This window comes from Hemibagrus wyckioides, linkage group LG01 (genome assembly GCF_019097595.1).
Source record: "Hemibagrus wyckioides isolate EC202008001 linkage group LG01, SWU_Hwy_1.0, whole genome shotgun sequence".
In the NCBI taxonomy this organism is placed as follows: Eukaryota; Metazoa; Chordata; class Actinopteri; order Siluriformes; family Bagridae; genus Hemibagrus; species Hemibagrus wyckioides.
The window spans coordinates 19,504,810-19,521,341 of record NC_080710.1 but is presented as its reverse complement, the minus strand read 5'-3'; the positions used below and the strand labels follow the sequence as shown (position 1 = coordinate 19,521,341).

General features: G+C 39.3%; 2 protein-coding genes across 2 annotated transcripts; both read left to right on the top strand.

Annotated features, from left to right (window-relative positions):
* Positions 1-4,616, top strand: stmn1b (stathmin 1b). Its single transcript, XM_058395221.1, has 5 exons — positions 1-92; positions 2,188-2,233; positions 2,354-2,526; positions 2,739-2,930; positions 3,019-4,616. The coding sequence occupies exons 2-5, from the start codon at positions 2,218-2,220 to the stop codon at positions 3,085-3,087; spliced, it is 450 nt and encodes a 149-aa protein (XP_058251204.1). The 5' UTR covers positions 1-92; positions 2,188-2,217; the 3' UTR covers positions 3,088-4,616.
* Positions 4,617-5,579: 963 nt separating this feature from the next.
* On the top strand, positions 5,580-13,099 carry paqr7b (progestin and adipoQ receptor family member VII, b). The gene is made up of 2 exons (XM_058394493.1): positions 5,580-5,764; positions 8,083-13,099. Exon 2 carries the CDS (start codon positions 8,112-8,114, stop codon positions 9,174-9,176), a length of 1,065 nt encoding a protein of 354 aa, XP_058250476.1. The 5' UTR covers positions 5,580-5,764; positions 8,083-8,111; the 3' UTR covers positions 9,177-13,099.
* Positions 13,100-16,532: the final 3,433 nt, after the last annotated feature.

Sequence of the window (16,532 nt, the reverse complement as noted above, 5' to 3'; positions counted from 1 at the left end):
CCCTTTTTTGCGCGAGCGCGCGGTGCTGATGCAGAGCGGAGCCTCAGCGCTTGAGGAGTCAAACAAGGAGTACGTTCTTAACAGCATCCGAGGTGGGTGTGTTCTTCTCTTCTCGTGTTGCTTTGTTTTTTTGTGTTTTTGTTGCCATTGTAAAACCTTTGTTAAATCTATTGTATTGAATGCGTTTCCATAAATTCCTAAAATGTGAATGTGTATCCACGAATAATTGTTAGACATAGACAATAGGCATGGATGCAACATCGCTTATAGTCGTGCAGTAATGAGAGCTGACTGGGTTATTAAGTTTTTAATTTAATTTAATTGGGTAATTAATTTCATTAGATGAATTTTGTTATTAATTCAGTAGGAGGCTATAGGATCTTTATACCTTGATGTTGCAGGTTGGTGGCAGCTAATGCCACAGGTATGAATTGTCAAAGCAAATTTGTTAATTTGTTAAAGGAATTTGCTAAAATTCTGTTAAATGATAATGGATTTTGACGTGCTTGGTTTGGGGTGAGTGAGTCTTTCATAGCTGGCCACGTTTTCCAAAAGGCTCGGCTGCTGAATCTCTGGCAAAGCGAACAAATGTTGCTTTCACACTATGAGATGCAGGATTTACACAAAAATTAGTAATAATAATAATAATCGATCCGCATCTCAACAGTGATTTGATGATTTATCGAGCAATGTCTGTGATGTCTCGAGCCCTAACTGGAAGAAATATGCTCAGTACCACATGTTAATCAACACTGCCTTTGTCTCTGCAGCCTTTCACTGAACACACCGATTGTTCTCAGCTGAAATGCCAATGGAAAGCTATCAATTGCTGTTTTTAAATATATATCTTACGAGTTTACAATTCGTGCATCGATATTTGGAATTCGCTATGCAATTTTACACGCAACAGCATCGAGTGATATTGGGTGTGACGGCTTCGGTCATACCACGTGACACGTTATTTACGTGTAAAGATTATGAAACTCATTATTCATTATGTTGTGCACGAGGCATTGTTCATTTTGCTGCATTTGTAGAATTGCACAAATGAGCTATATCTCGCATTTGATCACACAGACTGATAAAGTCGTGTGTATCGTCATTACTCAGACGGTCTAATGGTTAATAATAATAGTCATCATGCCACACACGGATTCCTCTGATGCTCATTCAGGGTTTTCTGTAAGGTCCAGTCTGATCTTCACTCGGTCATGCTGAGTGAACTTGGACATGTGGGAAATGGACTGGAGGAAAACGCCGCCGTCGCCTTTGTTCGTTACAGACACAAAATCTCCTTTGTTTCCGTCCTTGAGCTGCCGCCCAGTTCACCTAACCCCGCTAAACAGCCTCGGTGTTTATGACCTGCAAATCGATGTCTCTAATTTCAATCAGACAGCTTTTATTGTTTAGCTAAAACTGAATATATTTAACGCTGCTTCTCAGTGGCGTCTGTATTCTTAAGCGCTTCAGGTGATAAGGTGTTGAGCTTCACTTAATAGCCCGAACAGCAGGACAATTTCAGTTTTGAGACCAATTTATTGGGTTTTTTTCCACCCTTCACCGACAACTTTATCATAAAATGTGTACAATGTCTGGAAACAGAACAGCTATGCTTAAAATAAGAAGTGAGAAAGGATGTTGATCAGGAGCCACCACTCCCAAATCCCACTGACTCTAGCCCAGGGACAATACCATAGAAATACACAATGAATTGTGTGTACACACACACACACACACACACACACGCACACACACACACACACACACACACACACATATATATATATATATATACATGTATATAAAATGTGTGTGTGAATTTCTTCTTTATATAGTTTACCCGCATGCCTAGATAGAAATAGACAAAAGAAAGACACAAAGAAATCGACATATAAAGAACAGAAAAATGCAGTGCAGATCCATGTTGTATCTTTGCAACAGCCTCAGACTTTACATCTGAAGCATTGCTATAATAATCAAGTATTGAGGACAACATGCTGCTTGGGTAGGCAATATTGTTGTTTACAGGAGAACGGGGCTGTCAAAAATATCTTGTTCATCTGTCACTGACAGACTGTTGGTTTGAGTTATACAAAGAGAAAGATGTGGGCTTTCTGTCATGCAAGATGATGATGATGATGATGAAGATATGTCTTTTCAAACCCTTTATTTGCTTGTATTCTGTAGGTATTTAAAGCCCTCAAGTTTAAGAGTGCAATGGCGTCCTCTGGAGGTAATCTGGATAAAAAACACAGACATGTGCTTCTAATTTATTTCATCTTACTGAAGTCATTGCCCACATGAGGCATCATATTTTATAGTTATTGTCATCTGTGTCTTATGTCATTTACAGACATTCATGTTAAGGAGCTGGACAAGCGTGCTTCTGGACAAGCTTTTGAGGTCATTCTGAGCCCCTCGGCACCGGATGCCAAAGGAGACTTCCCTCTGTCCACCCCAAAAAAGAAGGAGGTGTCTTTGGATGAGATCCAAAAGAAACTGGATGCAGCAGAGGAGAGACGTAAAGTAATGACACGATTGTAAATACACAGTTATTAATGCATAAATATAGTGATACAAGGGGGAGTGTTTCTATATATAATGTCTTCTGTATATGTTGTATAAACTTTAAGGGCTGTTTGGTTATCCTGGTTGTTCCTAGTTTTTTTCTTCTTCTATGAGTTGCTTGCTAGTTTGGACATATAAATGCCAAAAAATATTTTAAAAATACTCTTCAGAATCATGAAGCAGAGGTCCTGAAGCACTTGGCTGAAAAGCGAGAGCATGAGAAGGAGGTTCTCCAGAAAGCAATGGAGGAGAACAACAACTTCAGCAAGATGGCAGAGGAGAAGCTCAACCAGAAGATGGAAGCAAACAAAGAAAACCGTACAAAACAGATGGCAGCACTGAATGAGAAATTTAAGGAGAAGGTAAGACTTTATGTCAGAAATCTCTCATTTATAAGTCATGAAGCTTGGAATTAATTAAATTAATGACTTTTTTAATATTTCATTTTAGGACAAGAAAATTGAAGAAGTCCGAAAGAACAAAGAAACAAAAGATGGAGGCGAGGGTGACGAGAACTGAGGGTTTCTTCTTTCTTCCCGTTTGTGCTACTCGGGTTTAGGGATGTCTTTTTTTTTTTTTTTTTACTTATCCAAAGATTTATTTTTGCTCCATTATATGGCCAGTATTATGCATTTGTTTTGACACTTTTTAGCTAAGATTAGGGGAGAAGAAGGTGTATAATTATCTTTTTATCTTCCTGTGCTCAGACCTACTTTATATCTCCATCACCTGTAGAGTTGTCTTCTTGCGGCATTGGCCTGTTAAATAAGCAGTCTTTTATCATATTGGGAAGCATGCCTGTGTTACACATAGGTCTCTGGCTTTGTTTATTGCATTGTGCAAGTTGACCTGTACCTGTGTATGTCAAAAAACCTGCAGTTCTTTGAGCTTAATAAAGCTGCACAGTTGCTTGTTAATTTTTTAGAGTTTAACAGTTTTAGATCTGCCTTTTTTTGTAGATGTTCATTTATGAACAAATAATATCTGTCTGCTTGTCTGTGTAACTCTCTTTCCATCTGGTTAACAAGCACATACTTGCATTTACCTTGTCATTGGTAAACTTGTTAATATTGTTGGAGAAACACAGATCCGTACTAATATCACACTGCAGACAAACATGTGCATTGACAATATGACCTGTATTTGATATTCAGTCTAGTCTGTTTTGTATGTGTTGATGAAAGAAAAAAGAACAAAGCAAATTGTCACCCGAGGAACTGTACATCTAAAAGACTGTCTTTTTTTTGCATGTTGCAGTGTTTTTCCTCATCTGATTATCTGTGCATAGCTAGAACATTCTCCAATAATTCAGCCCATGTCTATAGCTTTCCTACTCAAGGGTATGGAGAAAGGTGGCCTACTGTCAGATGCCATTACTAAATGATTCAGACAATATGACCTCTATTTGATATTCAAAAACACACTTTCTATATTGGAGGTACTTTATCAGTAAAGTGGGGAACCAAAAACATTTTCCAGTAATGTTGGGCAGTAAGGTCTGGTCTATTTTGTATGTGTTGACACCTAGTGGCCCATTTGAAGGCATGGCACTTTTTCATTCTTGAAATTTCTTTTCAAAGAGGCTGCCGGGAAGACGTGATCTGCAACTGAAATCTCAACTGAATGAGGGTTTTTGATCAGCTTATGCCCATGCAAAGCAAATCTGAATTCATTAGACTCTCTTGAATAAAACAAGTTGTATGTTTCCACAATGTAAATACCTTTTCCTTTGTTCAAATACCATGCAATGTGAATTTGTTTTACTTTTATTTTGATTTTCTTTTTTACAAACTGCTCCCAAAAAAAAAAAAAAATCCGAATCCGAATCCCAACACAGTTAATCTTTTCCTTAAATATCCTGTTATGACTACAATAATAGTACATTTAATAAGGTTTTACATTACCACTTAGGCCTTTTTGTCTAAGTAGGACAATTTTTCAATTTAGTAACGTAAAATGACTTAATCCTTTTGCAATTTCATGTACTCCTTTCTAGCACTGTCCATTTTCAGCATGAAGAATTAAAAATGATTTTGTCTGTGTTTCAAGGGTTGAATTGTAAGTGTGATTATTCAAATGTGGTGACATTTCTTTTGTATTGTTTGTGAACAGATGCTTAGTTCTGCAACTTATTTCAGCAATTTCCTCTTGTGCGGGTCTAATCACACAGAACATTTGTGGTCATTCAAATAATGTTAGCTATACAGTATTGCCATTGGCTTTTAGTCGTAACCACAAAATCTGTCCACTTATGTCCAAACAACCTCAGAGCCTACGTCGCTTCCTGTCCCACGCAATACCTATCATAAATGGCACAGTTTCAGTGGGGACAGAGAGTTGGAGAAATGCTTCATTGACCTGCTGTGTCTACATTTATGATGAAGGAGCTCTATTGACACACAGGGGCCTACAAAGCCACATTGTTAACATCACCCGCCTCCGAATGGATAAACAGAGGACATTTACACACTATTCTCAACCAAAAGGGACAAAATGCACATTTGAAACACCTGCTCTTAATCTAGGCCTAAATGTCCATTCAAAAAAAATAAGAATCTTCAAGAAAATTGCCTGTATTTGAGCAAAAAATAAAAAAAAGAGGAACCACTTGTGAATGTGTAACTAACACTGGTTTACAAACACCCACTCTTATCTGTATTATGCATTCTGCATGTCTCATATACCAGTAAACATTTCTGCCTTAGACTGGGACACATTTCGCAATATCTTGACCACACCTTGGCCCCTCGATAAGTAACCCTGAGTTTATATCATAGCTGACCCATGACAAGTTTTTAACGTTAATAAACGTCTTCCGCACTGAACCATCTTTCACCAAGCCTGCTGTTAAGGCGACGCTATTAGGAAGTGGGCGGGTTTATTTCACACTTCATATATTGTAACCTAGTCCTAAAGGCTGCAGTTTATTAAGCTTCTCTCCGATTGGTGGATTAACACTCGGGACGCCTTGTGTTAGTCACAGCGCGCTGACCTGATTGGCTGAGCCTCTTGTCCGTCTTCTCCGTCTGTTCAACTCGGCTGTCTGGTTCTGCAGGGCGCTGACAAGAGCCTCACCCGCAGGAAAAAATTTTTTTTATCAACGTATATTTATCTTTCATCATGTTTATGTTACAGGTCTTCACAAGAGAGCATAAAAGCTGCAAAAATCCGTTTTCGCTGATTGGCTCTTGAAAAGGTAAGTTATCATCCATACCGACGTGCGTTAGGCGACGGGAATGAGAAAATACCTCATGTTCGTGTAATTATTCATATTTCCTCCATTCAAAGATGGAGCCCGGTGTTTTCTAAATGCATTTATATATCTATCTATATCTTGTATGGAGACTGATGTGCTGTGAGAGTCTGCTGGAAGGATGAAGAAGAAACTGAATTGAGAACTGTACATCTAATAGGCTGTCATTTTTCTCCGGTAAAGTAGAGCTAGAACATTCTCCAGTAATTCTCTAGCTATCGCCTTCCTACTCGAGGGTGTGGAGAGCGCTGGCCTGCTGTCGGATGCCGTTAATAAAGCATTCAGAGGGCATTAAACCTTTTTCTTTTTTAAACCTAGCTAATTTACAGACGCTTTTTTCTGCCCTTTGTCCATTTAACAGGCTAATTTCACCACAGGAAGACGAGCCCATTCGTGACACAACGCAGCTCAACGTTGAGAAATTACACAGCTTACATAAATGTCATGTTAGCTGTTTACACCGATCAGGCATAACATTATGACCACCTGCCTAATACTGTGTTGGGCCACCTTTTTGTTGCCAAAACAGCCCTAATCCTTCATGCACTGTGTATTCTGACACCTTTCCATCAGAACCAGTATTAACTTCTTAAGCAATTGAGCAACAGTAGGATCGGGCCAACCTTCACTCCCCATGTGCATCAATGAGCCTTGGCCAACCATGACCCCGTCACCCGGTTCACCACTGTTCCTTCCTTGGACCACTTTTGATAGATACTGACCACTGCAGACCGGGAACACCCCACAAGAGCTGCAGTTTTGGAGATGCTCTGATCCAGTCGTCTAGCCATCACAATTTGGCCCTGATCAAATTCACTCAAATCCTTACACTTGCCCTCTAACACATCAACTTTGAGGACAAAATGTTCACTTGCTGCCTAATATATCCCACCCACTAACAGGTGCTATGATGAGGAGATCATCACTGTTATTCACTTCACCTGTCAGTGCTCATAATGTTATTCCTGGTCGGTGTACCTTTCTCCAATGATCACACCATGTTCTATATAAATGCATAATTTTATTAATTTACTAGTTTCTACTAAATTATTTTAGTTTGTACTACTTTCGTAGTAGTTTCAGTCATTTATGGCTGTCCAGGTTGAAAGTATCAGCATAAAATGATCTTAATCCAGGTTTACACAGTAAGATTTTGCTGTTTAAAAAATAACTGCACATCTTAAAATCAGTTTTATTTTTAGGAGGTGATTTAGTGTCATTGCAAGCAAAGACAGCAAATGGCAGCATAAAGTTTTTGCCTAAAATCTCAGTGTGATTGCTGTTACAACGCTCATCTGAAAAGCCACGAATAAGTAGACAGCATAGGATTAGGAAAAATCTAGCTACATCTACAAACACACTGCTGACAATGAACAATGGAAACGTGCAAATGGAAAGAAAAATATCCTTATTGTCTCAAGAATACTTCTTTTTACACAGCCCCATTTTCTGCATGAGTCCAGATGACGCTGACTGATGACTTAAGCAGAACAATCGCAGGTCTATTGTTAGTGAAGCTTTATCATATAATATCTTGTATATTGTAACAAGTCATAATCTAAAAAAGACAAGCTAAAAAAACAGGCTTTGCACTTGCAAATTTTTAATAACCAAATTTGTATGAAAGATTATGTCTAGTCTTATTGGCTTGGCTAGCACTCATTTCAACTACATTTTTTTTTTACATGAGCTCAAGACATGTTGATGATAGATTTACTGTACATGATCACTCAAACCCTTCTAACTTGTCTGAAATGACGTCTTACTCCAGGATATCTTTACAGGCCGAGCTGGTCAAACTGGTAGGCCATTTTTGCTGGTAGAAGAATAAAATGCTATGTCATATGCATGCTATTTATACCTGTGTGAAGAAAATGTAATGATAAATACCCTTCTAAGACATTAAGACATAATGAATGCAGTCCATCACTGCCTATGGTGAAGTGTTAATAAGAAAAACCACATGCAGAGTTGCAGTTTGTGACTAGAGAGCCAGCTTTTGCATACAGCATCTGGAAATAAAATAAAACCACCACAGGCTGTTGGACTGTGCTCACTTGTATTGGGCTTATTTGCATATTATAGGATACAGTAAACAGATTTCATCTGAACTAGATCTGCATTGGATGACAAGTGGAAATGTACTTGAGACAATATCCAGGGTTAAATGCAGCCCATTGAACACTGGTCAATAGTTTGATGACAAATACAAGAATGATTGTTCACTATAATGTTTTTTTTTTTGCTTTTGCATATTACAGATCCCAGATTGTTCAGCTTGACTGTCACCATGGCGACCGTGGTGATGGAGCAGATTGGCCGTTTGTTTATAAACGTGCAACAACTGCGTCAGATCCCCCAGCTGCTCGAGTCTGCATTTCCCACACTGCCATGCACTGTGAGCATCAGTGACGTGCCTCACGTCTTCAGGGAAACGCACATCCTCACGGGCTACCGGCCACCTGACCACAGCTGGCGCTACTACTTCCTCTCGCTCTTCCAGCGGCACAATGAGACGATAAACGTGTGGACGCACTTGCTAGCCTCGCTTGTCATACTCGCCAAGTTCCGGGAAATGTCTGAGACTGTGGACTTCCTGCGTGACCCACATGCACAGCCGCTCTTCATTGGTCTCCTGACTGCGTTCACCTATCTGGCCTGCAGCACTCTCGCCCACCTGCTCGCTGCCAAGTCTGAGCTCTCCAATTACACATTCTATTTCCTGGACTATGTGGGTGTCGCTGTGTACCAGTACGGCAGTGCCCTGGTACATTTCTACTACGCGGTGGAAGAAACTTGGCATGCTTACATTCGAGGCTTCTTCTTGCCCACTGCTGCTTTTATGGCATGGCTCTCCTGCGCCGGTTGCTGCTATGGCAAGTATGCCAGTCAGCGTCTACAGAGGTTCGGCCACAAGTTCTGTCAGATGGTGCCCTCATCCCTGGCCTATTGCTTAGATATCAGCCCCGTGGTGCATCGCATTTACACGTGCTACAGTTCACAGCAGGTTTGCACTGACCCAGCTGTAACTTTCCACTTTTATCAAATCCTCTTCTTTCTGGTCAGTGCCTTCTTCTTCTCTTACCCTCATCCAGAGTGCTGGTTCCCTGGGCGCTGCGACTTTATCGGCCAGGGCCACCAGATCTTTCACGTGTTTCTCGTGTTGTGCACGCTGATGCAGATTGAGGCTGTGCGCATGGACTACACTGAGCGCAGGCCCTTGTACGAGCGCCTGCACGGTGATTTGGCTCAGGATGCCGCAGCTCTCTTCGTCTTCACAACGTGCTGCAGTGCCCTCACTGCCTTCTACGTGCGGAAGCGAGTGAAAACCTACCTTGAGGAAAAACAAGAATAACTTTCAACCGTTAAAAAGCAGGAGGGATGAGACATAGGAAGGCAAGAATGAAGGAGGAGGACTTGAGCAAATGATCGCACTGATAAAATAAGTGTCTTGAAAATGACAGACCTGTCATTTAATGACATTTATGTGGGTGAGGAATTGGAGTGTGAGCCTTGTATTTGTCTGTTGGACTACCAACAAACGACAAAACAAAAAAACGACGTATTTTTAATCATGTACTGTTCATAACATTTATAGTTCAAAACACACATGAAGACAGGAAACTAAAGTATATGAGTAGAGAGATTTTACTCTGATAAAATCTACTCTGAAGGCTTCTGAAAGTCCAGTTGCATGAATGTGTGATCTGTTTAATGGGTGCAAAGGCACTGTAGACTTAACTGCAATGTTGACCGACTAAAAACCTGACCTCAGCTCAGATGGTGTACTATGCATATTTTTTTGTGAGTAATGCGTTCACATTGTGAAACCTGAGACATAGTAAACTAGTAATACCCTGATGATGGACAAAAGCCGTGGGAAAGTGTGTGGACACTTTTTGCACTAAATCATTACATCGCAGAGCCACCAGGGGGTGCTGTAGTGTAGTTTTACTGAATGAGGCCGCCACTAGACACAAATTTAAACAACAGCAATGGTTCCGTTTGCTGTTCTGGTGCCCTTATTGACAGCCCTTATTGCCACATGTACAATTATAGTAAAATATCTATAGATTTTTTTCTTAGGAAGCCGGGGAGTGCAGGATCATTCATTGATAAAACGTCTCTAAAGCAGACAAGGTTCAAAGCCTTGCTCAAGGGTCAGCAGTAGGAGCTTAACAGTGCTTCAGTACCTTCTTATCAGCTGACCAGAACCTTAACCTTAACCTCCATAAGTTAGCATTTGATTTGAGACAATACAAACGTACAGGAATTAGGCACTTTCAAAGCTTATAGTAGAGATTGTTTTCTTTTACTATCCCATCCTGCAGAGATTTTCGGAACGTCCTGTCCTGCTCTCACAGAAAGTTTGGCCTTTGGCCAATCCCGCCTGCTCCTGCAGTATTGTTTGTATCTGCCTGCCATGTTTATTTAACAGACATAGTTGGATAAGTTTCCCAAAATATAGATAAGTTACTCATGGAAACCACTGCACCAGCACAGAAAACGAATGGTGAATGCTTTATACAATGCCGCATGAGCACTCAGCATGCTCCCCTGTCAATGACCATGGCCTTTATCTTGTATGCTTCACATCTAACCAGTCTCTCCCGTCCATGTGAAAATAAAGACTCCCATGACGTTTGAACTAGTGGGACCCCAGTCCAGAAGCACATCTTTAGTGTATAGTGTATGGAACATATTGCATAGTACGCCATTTGAGACACAACTCTAATCTCAAAAATGCCAGTCTTTTGCACACCATCCATGTGTTTTTTTTCTTTCTTAAACATTCTCGGTGTGATGCTCCTGATCACATTTATATAGCATCAGGTAGCAGCATGGGAGGTCTGAAATGGGATAAACTCAAATAAACTCCCTTTATCGGTGCTTTAAAGGACATTTAGGGCATGGCTGCTAGAAATGACATTTTTATCACTTTTTACATCCTTAACCATTGGCAGAAAATAATGGTACCAGTTCTGCTTTTGTGCATCATACTGTATATATATATATATATATATATATAGGCTACAAATCAGCTTAAAGCTGACTGGTGACTTGCCTTCATTCACCAAGTGATGTTCATGAGCATCTCTAAACCTGAAAATGTTCCATAATTGTGTGAATGCAATCACTAAGTGTCATGTGTGCCTCTAAATACTGCCATTTGGTGTTGCCCTGACGGATTGAAATCAATATGCCTGTTCTTTTCAAGTCACATGTGCCAACATGCTTTATAGTTGTGCTTCTGGCTGATAGATTTCTACTTTGCGCTGCAGTAAAACATCACTTTCATATATTTTTTTTGAGATAGAAAGACTTCATGAGCTAAAGTTGAAAGTCCACCCAATGTTGATTGAATCGAATTCGTTATGGAAGTTTGCTTTATGATGTCACTTATTAACATTTGTTCATGGGGGCTTTGGAGAAGCAGCTCGCATGCCCTTGATTATGTAGTTGTAAGTGATGCCTGCCTTTTGTCATCAAGATGTTATTTCTGAACCCAAAGGGCTACAGTGTTGAAGTTTGCCTTTTAGCACTTCATGATGTCAATGCCGTTGTGCACATTGTTTCCTGGGTGAAGTGTTTAGTGTTACAGTGTGTGTTAATGTGCCTGAATATGTGCATGCATCTATGTGGGCCAGTGAATGTCCAGGTGTTGTGAGTGTGTGCAGTTTCTAGTCAATACACTATTTAACTGCTCGTGATAAGAAATGCAGTGTGAGAGTGCATAATAGTTAGCAGTGTATTAGGGACTTACCTTATGTCTACCCTTCTTGCCTTTGTGTGTGTGTGTGTGTTTTTACATCACACTAGCCTGCACTTTGTAGATTGTAGATTGTAGATATTCCATTGACTGAAGCCCATGTGTTTTTCAGCTCGACTCTCACTGGAAAGGGACCACAACAGGTCCACAGGGACCACTAGACTTTCCTAGAGAAGACTAAATGTTATTTGGGTGCTAGATTATTCTCAGCACAGCAGAGACACTGACATATTGGTGGCACTGATATGAGGGTATCAGGTGCAGTAGCATTGGGTTGAGAAAAAAGGGATTGAGTCAATAATCGCTCATCTACACGTGCATGTAGATAATAAAATGACAAGAGAGTGCAGTTACAGAGGAGATGTGCTTAATAAACTGGCATATATGTGTAAGAAGCCATTTTTCCTTCATTAGATTTAGTTTCAGCACACATCCTACACATGCCATGAACGTGACCCTTTTTTTTTTTTTTCCTGTGATGTTTAACATGTTACCTGATGTCGGCTTAGTTCTCCAAAAGATTTGTAGCACCGAGAAGTGCAAGACAAGGCATCAGACTGAACACCTTATAACACAGAGGTGCAACTCTGCAGTGCTTTTGGGAATGTGTGTTTTTGGTATATGAATTGTGTTTAATGTAGCCAATGTGCACCAGCAGCGCACAATAAGTATGATGTCACTGATAGATGGACTCATGGACTGATGATGTCATTGACCATCTCATGAAGTCTAATGAAGTCTAATGAAGTGGTTTGTGTGTTAAAACTATGTGCCATAAAATGATTGCAGCCTCTTCCTTATTAACTGAAATAATTGGTTTACCAAGTTGTTTTGTCATTGGGACTAATTTGTAATATGTAATATTAACAGAAAAAAGTGCATGTTGTTATCACAAAAACTGCACATTTAATATTTTTTTTTCTTCTTTAATTCCAGCATATTTATCCTGTGTGTATGTGTGGGAAGCTATGTGTTTCAAAACTTTGTTAAATACCAAAAGGAAGATGGTAAGGGAAAGCAGAAAGCTGGCACCATGTCAGTGTGGATACAACAACGATGAGGTCATCGCCAGGCACGAGCAGGCTCGAACAGCCTGTTAGAATCTAGCTTCAAGGGAATAACTCACTACATATGACTGACACAACTAAACTGTGAAATTAATTTTACATTTAATCTGGTTCAGGAAAGAACCTGAGCAGATTTTAAAATGTTTTAATAAATGATGTTAATAAATTAATTCATGGGTTTGTGTTATGGTCAGGACCAGACATACATCATGGGAAAGTTTTGTCTCACTGACATTAGCACTGTTTAGTGCTCTGGCAGCTCAGTGTTAAACTCTCTGCTCTCATTCTGACTAACAGTCTTATGTCATACTGCAGAGACACAAGGATAAGTTCAAATGTCTGGGATCTGTTAGAAACAGAGCAACAACTACAACACCAACAATGTATAAAATGACTCATGTTGCATTGTGGAATTAAAATAAATAAACGTGCTGTTCTGTCTTATTGTTGTTACTGTGAATTGTGATACTGTTGAACACATGCTATTATTATTATTATTATTATTATTATTATGTTTAATAATAATAATAACAATAATTTAATTATTATTGTTATTAAACATTATGAAATTATTATTAAACAATCTAATAATCTAATAATTTAAAAAAATCTATGTTGCACCTTGGGTTTACTCTGGGTACTCCGGTTTCCTCCCACAGTCCAAAAACATGTACATTAGGTTGATTGGTAATTCTAAATTGCCCAGAGGAGTGAGTGTGAGTGGTTGTCTGTCTATATGTGTGGCCCTGTGATGGACTGGCATACCCCTGGTGTACCCCTGCCTTTTGCCCAATGTGCGCTGGGATAGGCTCCAGCAGACCCCCGTGACCCTAATTAGGAATAAAGCGATGGATGGATGGATGGATGGATGGATGGATGTTGCACTTCACACATTGGGTTATATCCTGTATTCAGTTTCACATTCTATTCGTCTCATATGGATTTTACTCCAGGTTCCTCCTACCTCCCCAAAACATGCCAGACTGGTATCCAGTGCTATTCTTACCTCATTCCCACTACTCACAGGATAGGATCCAGATCCAGTGTGACCCCGACCAGGACATAATACATACTGAAGATGAATGATTACAATTAAAAAACAAAATTAATTTAGAAATGAAGAGTACAATATTGGTACCTCTAATCTGGAAACATAAGAGGAACTGTAGAAAAACACAGTACCTGCAGTACATGATAAATAAATGTTATTGATAATAATGCTGCTTTTGTGAGGATTTCTACAGTATAAATGTGTACCACATTTGAATTTGAGTTAATACTAGCATGATACTACCATCAAGCCTTATCAGCAATGTAAATGAAATATCACAAGTAATTATTTTATTTTAGAATAAAATGATACCATATTTTATTAGTAATAATTAGCAATATAAAAAGTAATACCTCCTGAATAATAGATTCTTAACTAAACTTGCTGTATGACCTCTAGATCCAGCAGGCATTTCATCAGTTCTTATTAAGCTCTCTTTTATACTATTTAATCCTTTCATTGACTTGAGTTTGATGGAATTTGATGTATTGCCGCACTCTGTTATTAAAAGTGGGACTGCAAATGGATAAAGACAAGTGGCGAAGGAGTAAAGGAAGGAAAATTAGAGGTTAGTGTAAAATCAATTTCAAGTCATTCCTTTTAACTCTTCAGATATCAAGCCCTTTGTTCAGTGGCCTTACCATATACAATAAATGATAAAATTAATCTTTTTTGACAGGTAATAGTGATGATATCTCTGTGTGCTGACAGTGAACTATTTCTTGTATACTGCATCATTAATAATAATTCTGTCCTTGCACTCCGTATGAGACATGAATGAAGTGAATACTGTAGTGTATATTGCTTTGTACTGTAAATTTAAGCTCTGTTATGTTAATAACTTTGCTTTGAGGCATAACACTGTAAGCATATATGGTACATATAATGCGATACATGCTATAAATAAATGATGAAAAAATCAGAAAGAAGAATGAATCTAATAACAATGTTGAGAACTACAGTGGAGGGTATTAGGTAGCTCATACAAAATGTAAATCTTGCATGTGGAAATGTAACTCAGTAATAGCTGCAGTGTCAATTGAATCTGACACGCTACTACAAAGTGCTTTCAAGATCTGGCACCAAATGTCCATTTTAACAGAGATGACCACAAGGTGGCAATCTTGCCAAAGCCTGGAAACACTCAAACACCTAGTCACACGTTTATCTTGCTGAAAGAACATAGCAGTAGAACAGCACTCTGAATTAGCACATAATATTGCCAGCTAATATAAATATATAGGTCCTCTGTAATTAGATTTTAATTAGGATTTGATTACACCTCAAGGATGTATGAACTTGTTTAACAGGAATGTCACTCTTTCTACTGGTGCAGATGCATGAGTTGTGTTACCTTTCCCTTTGAGAAAGGGCAGGATGACTTCAGATAAGAGCTCTGTGCGCTTCACCGCCTATCTTAGCCTTCCATTTCCTGTCCATTCAAGCTCTCGAGCTGTTGTGTTGAAAAAAAAAAAGAAAGAAGTGAGGTCTGATACCTGTGATACGAGTGCTGCATCTTAGCAGGATTTAATATATGATCTAAAAAGACCACCTTGTTTCACTCTTATGGTTTTTCTGCTTGAGATCTGATAGTCATGGTTTCTGATTTTGGTAATCTTTCCCAGATGTTTGCTTTGAACCTTTAAACAGCATCCCAATTTATCCCAGTAACAAGGCTGTTAATTGGCTGTCATGATGTGGCAATAACAAACGTATAGGAAATTTCCCACTCCAGTTTTGCACCAAAACACGGCAAAAGAAAGACAGATTGTTACTGAAGGTTATTCAGAATTCTAAGCACCCTTTAAAACAGCACACAGGCTTATTTTATGAAAGGGTCCAGAATCTGTCCGCACTTTTCACACTCCAGGTCTCAGGGTTGTTTTTTTTTCTTCTTCTCAGTGAGTAATAGAATGTGAGTGTTCAATAAATCTTAAGCTAAGCAGAGAATGATGGTTAGTGTGAAGGACCACACTATGTTCTTACGCAGCCTGACTCATGAGATACTGTGTCCTGGATTGCCTGATTGGGAACACAGTTGAAAAGTCACTTCTCGCTGAGGAAACCATGCTCCACACATCATCACAGCGTCTGCATCCCAGTACTGGCAGCGAGGAGCGATATGCACTGCAGCTGCAAACGAGGATTGCATCACATTTACATAAGAAAACAGAACGAACAGAGAAGGATTGGGAATAAATAACAAGCGAAAGCTGTTTATTTTAGGGATGTGTTATTCATTCCTTGTGCTACGTTTTAATTGTGTATTTATTCATTTGTCTCACACTCTTTAAACATACAGACCTACAAGATGCAATAAGAAGAAGCCATTATTTAAAGTGGGCTCTGTGAAGCATAGCTTGTGGGGCCTGCGATTTTAAAAACCAATTTGGTTACAGTGGTGGAAATCACAACTTTCCATTGTTACCCCAAGTTATTATTTAGTTTTAGAGAAATTAGCTCAATGGCCACTTAAGTTCTTAAATGTTTCATCCAAACATCTAGCTCAAAAACAGCTTATTAATAATTCATAATTTCAGTAACTGTATTATCCTGGAAACACTGGGTTTCACCCTGAATTGGATGCCAGTTAATTGTAGGACAACACACACACACACACACACACACCCATCACATCACAGCTAGAGGGCCAGTTTCTAGTTATCAGTCCACCAACCAGTATTTTTGGGAGAAAACACACAAATGGTGGACATGCACAGAAACCGCATAGACTTTAAACCAAGCTCAGGATCAAACCCAAGACTCTGGAGCTGGCCCACTGAGCTAGCACACCACAAATCCTTCTTGAATCTACAATTTTCC